The 12,659-nt window shown below is 28.0% G+C and overlaps 1 protein-coding gene across 1 annotated transcript; it reads left to right on the top strand.

The window, feature by feature from the left end:
* Positions 1 to 10,684: 10,684 nt before the first annotated feature.
* LOC101245339 (uncharacterized) lies at positions 10,685 to 12,522 on the top strand. Its single transcript, XM_004235808.5, has 4 exons — positions 10,685 to 11,178; positions 11,579 to 11,637; positions 12,064 to 12,181; positions 12,267 to 12,522. The coding sequence occupies exons 1-4, from the start codon at positions 10,958 to 10,960 to the stop codon at positions 12,343 to 12,345; spliced, it is 477 nt and encodes a 158-aa protein (XP_004235856.1). The 5' UTR covers positions 10,685 to 10,957; the 3' UTR covers positions 12,346 to 12,522.
* Positions 12,523 to 12,659: the final 137 nt, after the last annotated feature.

The raw sequence follows: 12,659 nt of genomic DNA, 5'->3' as shown, positions 1-12,659 counted from the left end.
ATTATTATTTTGACATATTAATAAAAGGCAAACCTTATATTTATTCCAATATAATTGTTAATGTAATTTCTTCTTTAGACAAATAAATATTCAAAAAATGTTTGGACCTTATGTTGACTGTTTTTTTTTCTTTTAAAAATACGGATTCAAAGACTTGACTTGACGGAATATCAATAGTCAAATCTGATAATTATTTTACTAAAGATGTCTGAACAACAAAAAATATCTATGAAAAACATTACATTTATAAACATGGACATATTCCATAAATCCAATATGTTCAATTAATGATTGACTGATAAAATATATGGTAAAAAATTTAAACAATTTCTTATTTTGATATTATCTCTCCCTAATTACTTGTCTACTTTTCTTTTTATAGTTATCCCTAATTACTTGTTCATTTGATAATTAAGAAATGATAATTTTTTTTACCTATTATATCCACAATTAAATGGTTAAAAGGGTAAAATGATAAAGTCACTACGACATTAATTATTTTCTTAATAAATATGTCAATTTAAAAGTAAAAAAATAAAGAATGAACAGAGAAGAGTACTTTATAAGTTGTCACTTCAAATGAACTAGTAATCAAATTAATATACATATTTTTATCAGATAAAAATGAGTTTTTTTTATTAACATCTTTATATTGACATGATAAATTAAGCAAATTTCACTTAAATTTAGTAATGCGATATTCCAAATATTCATTAAATACAATCAAATTGATTAAATGATCACCTTATGTGAACACGACAATTATTATTTTTGAAAGAATAAAAACAATTTTGTTAGTATTAATTTGTTTTACCAAAAAAATTAATTATCAAATAGCTTTCACATGTGTTAGTAGTTGTTAATTTGTCCACTTTGTATTTTATTTTTTTTACCAATAAGCGTGTTTCACACATGGTGTTACATATGTAAATAAAACTAATTCTCGAACAATTTGTTAGTTATAAAATAGAAATTTACTAATTTTTTTCTAAAAAGTATTTTTATTTGAAAATTTTTTGGATAATTAAAATATAATAAACTGGATTTTTTTTTTCAAAAAAATTGTCAATTAATCATCAGAAATATTATAAACTTTTAATTAAAATTCTATTTTAGGATTTCTTACATAGTTGAAATTAAATTAGATTATTTTCTGAAAAAGAGAATTTATTTTTAATTTGCGTCACGTGCCCTTATTTAGTCTCCGTTACAGTAAAGGACATATATGCTTTACTTTTTGGACGTCTGAGGGCAAATTTATCCCAAAAATATGACAGAAGATATATGCATACTATTTACAATAGTTTGAGGGTATATTTGTTCTTTTCCTTAAAGAGTATGTTGAAATACAAAATTATAAAAATATAATTTTGAAACTAAGAACTAAATAATTGAACCACTAAAGTTTCACTTTTAAATTAGTAAGTTCGACTATAATAAATTTGTAAGTTCGACTACAATTATTTAATTTGAATTATTAGTTGCTATTGTATACAATTTTCCATGAAAGAAAGTGAAGTGCATTATTTGTGGTTAAATGCAATAGTATTATAAAAAATCTTTGTTCTTATTTCTTAAACACGCTTAAATAAAAATTTCGTTAATGGAATTGGACACTAATTTAATCTATACATTAAAAAGAATAGCTGATAAAGAAGAAAAAACACATTTATTTTATATTATAATATTTTATACGAAAAAGACCTAAAATATCCTCAAAATATTGGAAATTGTATAAACTATCCTTCATTCACTTATTGGCTTCAAAATAACCTTCTCATTCACCTTTGAGTTCAAAATTGACCACTATTTAATGATTTTTTTTAAATATTTTGTTTAAATACTTGGCACTCAACTATTGGTTATAATTTAATTTATTAATATCATTTATAAACCAACCCACTATCCACTAATTACTAATTGAATCCACACAATTAACAAACCAATTCTAATATCAAAATCGTCATAAACACTACTAAAACACGAAGAAATTACAGATTCATGAAAATAACATTCAAAATTATTCTAGTCCGAATCGAACCCCTAATTAAAGTTAGGTTAATTCGCTTATTTAGGAGGACACTTTTGAATAGAATTCTCTTTCAAACTTGAATTCAAAATTTATGATTAAAAGTAAAGAAGTATTACATTTTGAATTACTTCATGTACTTTTTTAATATAATGTTATAAACATTTATGATTTATTTTAAATATTAAAACTATAATATATATTATTATTAAAAAAGTTATTCTATTAAGTAACATTACATGATTGAGACGAAGGAATAATTAAGATGAACATACTTTTAAGTTTATTGATAATTTTTATTTAGACACTTGATTTATAATATGTTTTGATTGAGGACTTGAATGTATGATAATGTATTTCTATAGACATTTTCGCCTCAAATTTTTAGAAACACTCATTGGCAGTTAGGGCTGTGTATCGGCCGATTCGGTTCGATTTTGAAGTTTATTGAATTGGCTTATTGGTTGTCGGTTTGTAGAGATGCTAAACCTTTATAGAACCATTAAGATATTGACTTATCGGTTATTGGTTTATCAGTTTTTGATTGTTATGGGGTCGGTTATCGATTTAACCGTTAAGATTTGACACAAAAAAATATTAAATATCACTTAGAAACAAGGTGACAAACCAAATAACTCATGCACTTGAGTTCACAAGTTACTTCTTGTTCAAAAGCAAACACTTTTACATTGTAAAATAACCAAGTGTTTGAGACAAACAAAATAAAAGTAAGAAATTAAATTCTAAGTCAAGGACTTTATATACAAAATGGTATAAATATAATTATTTAATTTACTAACGGGTTATCGGTTAACCCATTAAGTAAAAACTTCAAACCGTTAAAACCGATAACCTGATAACAAAAAAAATCAAGACCGTTATCAAAATCACTAAACCAATAACCCAATACTATAAACCAATAACTTTTTTATCGGTTCGACTTATCGATTTCGATTTGATTTTGAACAGCCCTATTAACTTTTTTGTTATTACATTAGTTATGGGGCGGATTTATTAATTGGGTGGGGTTTAATTAGTAATGAGTGGGTAGTGATTTGATTTATAAATTATATTAACAAGTTAAATTATAATAAATAGTTGAGCACCACGTATTTAAAAAAATATTTAAATAGTTTAAATTCAAAACGTTAAATAAGTGGTCAATTTTGAACCCATAGGTGGATGAAAAGAGTATTTTGAAGTCAATAGGTGAGTGAGAATGATATTTTGATATGACCCATTAAAATATATGATATGACCCATTTTATTTTGTCTTTAATCCTAAATTAATCCGTCTCTTTAAACCTTGAATTATGATTAAAGACAAAATATAATGGGTCATATCATATTTTTTAATGGGCCGGGTTAGGTGAGTGGATCACTAAATGGTTTAAATTGTATTTTTATTTTTTTAAAATTTTGGTTTGTTATATAAATAATTAATATCAATAAATTTTAATTAAAAAATAATTTAATAGATTGAGTAACTTTTTGAGGAAAGAGTGGATAGTTGAGTGACTTTTGAGTTAAAATTCAAAGTTGAGTGACTTTTTGAGAAAGAAATGCATAGTTGAGTGACTTTTGATTGAAAATTGAAAATTGAGTGACATTCTGAGAGAAGAGTACATAGTTGAGTGACCATTTGAGGTATTAACTCTAGTAATATCTTAATTTGAACATTTTTCATTAAAGAGTTAACATAAATATCAATAGTCAAATTCGATTATCACTTTTTTTAGGTTAATCAATCATATACTGAAAAATGTTCAATTTTATATACGTAAAAAAGATGTATCCATTATATTGAATTTATATACATATATACACATATTCTAAATTCATTAAAATGCCAATCAAAGATTGAGTAAGATCTTAATAATAATTTTAAAATAATATAAAAGAGAATCATAGACAAGGTGATGTGGCACCTCTATGATCTCTACATGTATTTATCTTCTTTTTTTTTATTTTCTTGGCTTTTCTTTCTTATTTAAATTAATTATTTTATGACAAACATTAATTAAAGTATTATCTATTAGAGTTAAAGTAGTTAAATAATCTTTCTATTCTAATATATGAATTGTGATGTAATGGCGAATCTGTTTCATCCTTAAGATCTCAGATTCGAACCTCCAATAATTAGAAGAAGATGATAATATAGTTTTGTTTCTTTTTTATTTTATTTTATTGGTTTTACAAAAATCTAACTATCAAAGCTTTATTCTTTAATTTATATATCTATAGAAAAAGAATTGCATGTGTCTCATGTTGAGTTGTCTATTTTATACTTTATCGATGTATTTTCATGTTAAAGTCAGAAATTTCATGAAAAGAACTTTCAGAAAAAGTTTACATGTTGTTGTATTAAGGATGTCTAGAATATATTACTTAACCAAATTGTTTATCATTTTACTTACAAATACGATACAATTTTTTGATGAAGTAGAGACACCTAACAAGAAATGTAGCTTCAATCCTATGTGTTCCAGGGATATTATAGGTCTAGGTGAAACTAATAGAAAAATATATTTTTTGATTTATAAAATAAAAAGATAGCGTTTTACTAAGAAAACTATCTTTATCGAATTCACTTTCGAATTATAAAAATAAAACTAAATTTCGTTGAATTATTATTGTTTTTTTAATTTTTATTTTAAAACGAAATCATGGTTTTATTTACTTAACCAACTAGTGAGTGATTATGCTTGGTGTATAATTTGTAAGTGATTCAAAGTCGTAAATAGCAATCAAGGTAACATAAAAGCAATTAGTAGTATAATCTTGTAAAATAATTCAAATAAATGAAATAAAAGGCAGATAATGAAGAAAAACACTTTTAATTTTCATTATAATATTTCAAATTGTTAATTTAAAATTTTAGGAAATAAATAACTAATTCTTATTTTTGAGAGAACATCTTCTAGATGTATTGGGTAGGTTACAGTCACAAGCAACCTTGTTGTCGTAGTCGTCGTGATTTATACAATATGCATCACAAATTTCTCCAAATTCGTTAGTGCAAAATATTTGGCATGCTTTCTTGTCTTGAAGATCTTTGCATACGCCCCCGTTATAATTGTGACACGACGATGGACATTCATATTCTACACAAACACAAACTGTTTTCGATACGGTTAGAATTTTCACTAAATAAATTTTTTTAAAAAAAATATTCAAAAATACACACAAATTGAACATAATTGAAGGTCATAAAATTTAAATCTTAAATTAATTATTCGGCTATGACATTAGTAGGGAAAAAAAAGTTAGCTGATGCAATGGTAAAACTGACAAGGAAGATCAACAAAACTTTTGAGAAAATTGCCATCTTTCTATCACTTATAAAAAAAGTAGAGAGCAATTTATGAATTTTGTGTGTACACTCTTCAGGTTTATATACAAGTTAGGCCAATTAATGATAAGCATCTCTATTAAATTCTTCATTTGGACATTTCATTAAAGACTTGACACAATATTAATAGGCAAATCTTTTACAGAGCTTAAATAACATCACAATTTCAAATATAATTAATTGTTAATGTAATTTCTTTTTTACGCAAATAAATATTCAACAAGTGTTTGGACCTTATGTTAGACTAGTTTTTTTTTCTTTTAAAAAATACATATTCAAAGATACAATATCAATAGTCAAATATGTCAATTAATGACTGAGTGATAAAATCAAATACTCATTAAATAGAATCAAATTAATTAGTTGATTTGTCCATTTGTATTTTGTCAATAGGTGTGTTTCCGGCATGGTATTACAAATGCAGGTAAAATCAATCGTTGAGTTATTTATGAGTCATAAAATAGAATTTTACTAAAAAAAAATTTTAAAAATATTTTAATTTGATAAACTTTTGGATTATACTTATAAAGTTAAGTAGTTTTTTTTAAAAAAAATGTTAATTAATCGTCAAAAATATTATTCACTATAAAGTAATGATTGATTCAAATATTTGATATTTTAAAAACCAAAGTCACGTTTCTATTTAACTATTCCCTCCGCCATTATTATTTATCAAATATACTAAAAATAGTTATCCAAAATTAATTGTTAATTCAAACAATTAAGAAATAATAGTCATTTTTTTCAATTTTGTCCTTAATAATCATATAACTACCGATTTATAAGCAAGTAGTCATTAGACTATTTTAATGTGAAAAAAGTTGCTTTTACCATTTTCAAAAAGTATAAATTATTTTACTAATGATTGATATTAGGGTTATATTAGTCAAATTGCACCTTATAAATATTTGATTACTTGATTATATGTTGATAAATAATAGTGAAGGGGGAGCAGTGAGTTAATTACTGTCACGACCCAAAATCACGAGTCGTGATGGCACCTATATTCCCAACCAATAAGTAAGCCAACCAACATATTTTTAACAAACTTAACTAACAAAGAAGTGAAAAGACAACAATTTCCAAATCTCCAACACTGAGTTCTTATAAGTACGAATGCGGAAAACTGAAAAAAAGTACTACCCAAGAAATGGTGTCATGAGTACAAGAGCTTCTAAAATACGATGCAAGTCTGATACTAAAAGGCAAATCTAACATAAGGGATATCCTGTCTGAATACTGAATAACAGAATAAGTAAAAGATAGAGGGAGGTGTGGGCCACGGAACAGCCAAGCAGCTCACCACAACTCCAAGAACTTCAAGCCGGACTCAATTTGCTCCACGAGATGTGCTCCTACTCGGAATCGAATCTGCACCACAAAGAGTGCAACAAGCGTAGTATGAGTACGAAACCACGTGTACCCAGTATGTCTCATTGACCGACAACGAAAAAGTAGTGACGGGAGTTTATATAAGAAAATAAGTTCTTAAATTATACAAGTATATATATATATATTACACTCACTATTTAAGTTTCATCAATAAAGGAAATCAACATTTAATATTTTCCAAACACCAAACGAAACATATAGTCATCAAGAATGAATGATGGGATGAAATGCAATGCAATATGATGCCATGTAATGATATGTCTCAGAATACCCAGTACTCACTCAACCGTATATACATGATACTCCTCGGAAATACATCGAGAGTTCATGACCCATGGGGGACTCGCGAGGTCCATATACCGACACGGACGATCTCCACGTGTCTGTGCGGACGATCTCAACGCACTATCATAATATCAAACAATTTTCGCATGGACGATCTCCACGTGCCCAAATTACAATCTTAACATCTCACCATCCCCAGCACGGACGATCTCCACGTGCCCAACTTATACTCAGTCTCATCTCGATGCATGTGCACAATATTGTTTCAATAGAGGGAATGATGATGCATCTCAATCAATCAATATGAATATAATACATAACCACCTCAATTATCTCAACTATACGGGTGAAATAAATAAAACACAATCACACAAGGAATTCAAGTCAATAATATATCAGCTAATGCCCATATGCTTTGGCATTCTCAAATTTCAATCCACATTCTATAATAGTGTTTTCCTTTTTATAACACCGGTACTCGTACCAATGCCCGTCACACCATTGATACGAGACCACCATCTTTCCCCCTTACCCCTTTGTCTATTTTCATTTTTAATTTTTAATTAGGAAAACGTCCTTCAACAAGTCTAAGAAAAAAGTCTTAACATACCTTAAATGCCGAACTCGTGTCACCAATCTTCAAGATTTTTCCTTTCCCTTTCGCAAAGCTTCGGAACGTTCCCAATCTATCCATTGTGCAATATTCGTAAGTAAGCGAGTTCATAGGTTATATGTCTAACCTAAACTCCAAACTCACTCATGTATCCAATCAAGCTCCTACTCTTGATATATTTTATATGTCAAGATTGTACTTACTAAATTTCAAGCCTAGTGTCAAGCCTCAACTCCTCAAAATATTATGATTCTAATAATACTCATGTAACACAATACCACCAAAATTTTGTTAGCTATATCCATATACTTTATGGAGTATTACTATATGAAAATTAAAAATGAAATAAAAGTTTAAAGCCAATAAGTAGTTTGATGTAACTTACTTAAATAAATAATGTCTATGGAATTTTTCCGCAGGTTTCATATATGAAATCAAGCTTTTGTTTGCCAAAGATTCCCCCTTTTTCTTTTTCCCAATGGTTATGCCTAATTCTTATTAAATAATTACACATGATAATAATTAATATAAACATTCTCCTCTACTCTAATCCAACACCCTTAATACTTACGGTAACTCACTTAATTTACCTGCTAGTCATTAGGAATAAATTAAATTAACAAGTTGTACAACCCAAAAAAATTTCCAGCAATACCTACTATTAATAATATCCTTCATCGTCAATATGAAGATTTATATAATCCAATGCAATAAAAAAAAACTTAATTCTCTAAAGATAACATACTAATACTAGTGACTAAATTCTGTAAATAAATAAATTAATACCCATTTTCACTAGTTAACAAACAAGAAAATGCACTTTAAATGTGAGATCCTTCATTCTTTTCTTTAATTTTAATCGGTTCAATTGCTTAATTCCCCAAGAATTGGTCATGTCATCTGTCACTTCCATAATGAGTCTCATTAATGGGCATTCAATGCTCCCCCCTTAGGTTGATAAAGTTATCACATAAATTAAAAAAAAATGGTTCTTTTCCGTTCCTTCACAAGGGATCGTAACAGATCCAAAAATAATCTATTTTCTCATATACACACCAACAAATAATTTAAAATAACAATTTAATTCACTTGACAATATACTCAAATGAAGAATTGAAAAGTTTGAGAATAAATCGTTCACCTGAAGTCGACGGTTTCTTTTCCCCTACATGTTTTGCCAGAATATATTAATGGGGTTATGCTAATCACTCATTTATCTTAATTTACTAAATGGGCTAAGTGAAAAAAAAAGGTTTTAATTAAATTAGGTGTTGATCTGACCCATTAAGTATGCAGCTATATTAAATATTTAACACATATCTGACAACTAAATAATCGTGGTTACCGAATATTTCAATTTTTTTTATTTTAAATTCTACGGAAAGAGTCAAGATAGTTTGAGTTCTCCAAACGACCTAGCGGGCTGTTACAATTACTCCCTCCGTTCTCAAGAAAATTTAATAATACAAAGTGTAATTGACTAATATGACTCTTCTATATCAAGAATATCAAAAGTCTAAATAACTTTTTAATTAAACTACACTATTATTAAGGACAAATTTGAAAAAAAAGTGACTAATTTTATTTAATTTGACAATTAATCTTGGACATCTATTTTTAGTATACTTGCAAAACAATTGTGACGGAGGGAATATGCTTGGTATATAATTTGTAAGCGATTTCAAAGTTTTAATTGTCATGGTTTCTATTTTTAGAGTCAAACTACAAGAACTTTGATTAATATTTTAAGATATATTTTTTTCCATATTTGATATGCAAAAAATTGTAATTTATATTATTTTTCATATAGTTTTTGAATATATAATTTTTTGGTTTAAAACATCGAATTAATGTAATCTAATTTAACCTTAAAAATTAGTCAAATTGACTTTCAAAAAATATAACATGACAAATAAAAGTAGACGGAGGGAGTAGTAAAGTAACAAAAGAAGCATTAATTGAAGTGTAATATTGTAAAATAGTTCAAATATCAAAACATTAGATAAAACTTTTCATTACGTAAAATTCTATTTTAAATTGAAAGTAAATTAGATTTTTTTGAAAAGAGAATTCATTTTTAATTTAAAATCCTAAATATTCTAAAAACAATTAAATGTCAATTGGTAAATCATTTTTTTGATTAGGTTCCATACTAATTATTCATACTGAAAAGCAATACTATTATAGTAAATCCTTGTTTGTAAACTCGCTCAAACATAGATTTGTAAATTGAATTAAACACAAATTTTACATAAATACATAATAAAAGAAGAAAAAACAACAATAATTAAATAAAAACACCTTTATTTTTTTATTATAATAATTCAAGTTATTTAAAAAAAAATTGAATTTTTTTTTCCTGGACATAAATCTGCTGGTATCTCACATTCACAAACCAAAACATCCTCTTCATCTAATAAAACCTTTTGCATCACAAATTCATCCAAATCTTCACATATATTATTGCTAGCAAATTTCTGCATAATTTCATGTAAGTAACAGAACATGACTCATTGCAATGTCCATGTTATGACAAGTTATTTTTTAATTTATATTTTAAATATTAATAATTAAATTTTTCGTCATCGAAAATAACAACATTTTATTGATCGACCACTTTCGATAAAAAAGAAGGGACGAGAAGATAAGAAAAAGGGTCCAAAAAAAGGTATTGAGTGGGGAGCATGACAGCCACGCGTTCGCACCACAAGCGTGTTGGGCTTACTTGTAAATAAAGTGAATATAAGGTTAATAATTTAATTTTAGCAGAAATAAAAATATTACGCGAGTCTTTATATATATGCTTTTGTATAAAAATAACAAATATAATGTAAAATTAATTGAGATTCAGTATAAACTGATTGAAACATCAAAATCATAAAATAAAAGAAAAGGCTTAGAATTAATTTTTAGAAAAGTCTCATTTATATTATTAGTTAAAAATTTAATTTATTTTTTTAATAATTATAAAATTATTTTTAACACGTGATCAATTATAATTTTTTTCTTAAAATGATAATTTTCTGAAAGTTTAATTTTATATTTGAGCCCTTTTTTTCCCTAAAATAAACAACGACAGCCACGCGTTCCACGTACAGTTTTGTAGATAGTTGTAGGGATTATGTACGAGGGAAACGCAAATTTTACCACTGAAACATCATCACCCACTTATTTTCAATCTTCTTCTACTACTTGTTTCTTCGTTTGGGCATTTTATCAAACAGATAGCGAGCAACAGAAACTGCAAAGGGAGTCGAGCTAGAAGAAAGGGCAATTTGTATAAGCAATGGCCGCCCTGCAAGTACCCACTAGAATTCCAGCTAATTTAGCCCCCAATGGTGGCCTCAGACAGGCACCAAATGGTTTAGCCCTAAAATCTTCATTTTTTTCTCCATCAATTCATCTCTTGCTCCCTCCTCCATCATTCTCTAGAGCAGCTCCTGCTACTGCCCCGAAAATCTCCATGCGCGTTACCTCCAAGCAAGCCTATATTTGCCGGGATTGCGGGTAAATCTTCTTTTACTAAGAATCCCTGAGTTCTTTCTACTTCCTTTTGTTATGTGAATTCAAGATCTAGAATCAGTAAGTTCAATATATACCATCAAGCTATCTCTAGTACTACTACTTGTGGTTGTTACAATGCAGTGTTATTATTGAGAACACAAGGTGAAAACTAGACAGTTTTAGTGAAATGTTATTATAGAATGACGGTTATAGAGAGGTCTGACTGTATTTTATATTATTATAAGATGTATATACTACACTTCAATTGATGAATTGAACTAACAAAATTAGTCTAAATTGGCTGATTGCTACTTTCTGGATTTGTAGTAGTCAGGACTCTTTTTCTTTCTTTATGTGTTGCTTACATAATCTGATAGGTTTGTGATGAATGTGATGCGTGCAGGTATATTTACAATGACAAAACTCCTTTTGAGAAATTACCTGACAAATACTTCTGCCCAGGTATGTTATTTTTATAATAATCGACGTTATAATCGAATGTGAAGTTCAGTAATTCAGTATCTGACATTATCTTGATTGTATTTGTTCAAAATAGTGAAGCATGCCGTCGCAATTAGTTACCAATATCCTGTCAACTAGCTTTGTGACCGTTAATCCCTTATCCGGAGGTTCACTATTTTTTGCTTCAATTTTTCTGTTCTCGGTATAGCCATATGGTGTCAGCCTAACTAATCCGAATCCACTTCGTGTAGAAACCTCTCCCTACCAGAGGTTTCTCCATTTCCAGGTCTCAAACCCGAGACCTCTAGTTAAGGAGAGAGATCCCATTATCCCACCACATTCCTTGATGTTACCTGTTAGCTATGATCTTGAGATTGCAAGTTGCGATTTAGATTTCTTAGACTTCAATTTGATTTGTGAATTCAGTATGTGGAGCTCCAAAAAGAAGATTCAGGGCGTATGAACCTAAAGTAACCAAAGATGCTAATTCCACTGATGTTCGTAAGGCCCGGAAAGAACAGTTAAAGAGAGATGAGGCTGTTGGGTAACTTCTAACTTTCATACTTACTCTTCTCTCTATCAGTTAATTAATTTGAATTCAAATCAACGATGATTCTCCGTTGGTGTAGGAACATACTGCCTATTGCTATTGGAGTTGGAGTTGTTGCACTTGCTGCTTTATACTTCTATGTCAACAACACTTCCTAGATTCAAGTGGACACAATAACAATGTCATCATCTTCTGTTTAACACATCAAGGAGATTGTTAAATTTTGTATTGGAGTTCTTCTATGTATAATTGTTTATTCTATCCATTCATTCTATATATTCCACTTCTATAGTGATGGAAATATGAAATTGCTAATTTGTCTTTGTTTAAACAAACTGTTGTATGCAAAATAAGACCTGAAAAGTATAGAGTCTGAATCAGTCTTTAAATATACAGATATCGTGGTATGATTAGAATACCAGTATGATCTCATGGGAGGATAGTGTGAACGCAAGCTCTACGCTTGTCTAAT

Source organism: Solanum lycopersicum, chromosome 3 (genome assembly GCF_036512215.1).
Source record: "Solanum lycopersicum chromosome 3, SLM_r2.1".
Classification (NCBI taxonomy): Eukaryota; Viridiplantae; Streptophyta; class Magnoliopsida; order Solanales; family Solanaceae; genus Solanum; species Solanum lycopersicum.
This window is presented reverse-complemented; position numbering and strand designations above follow the sequence as displayed.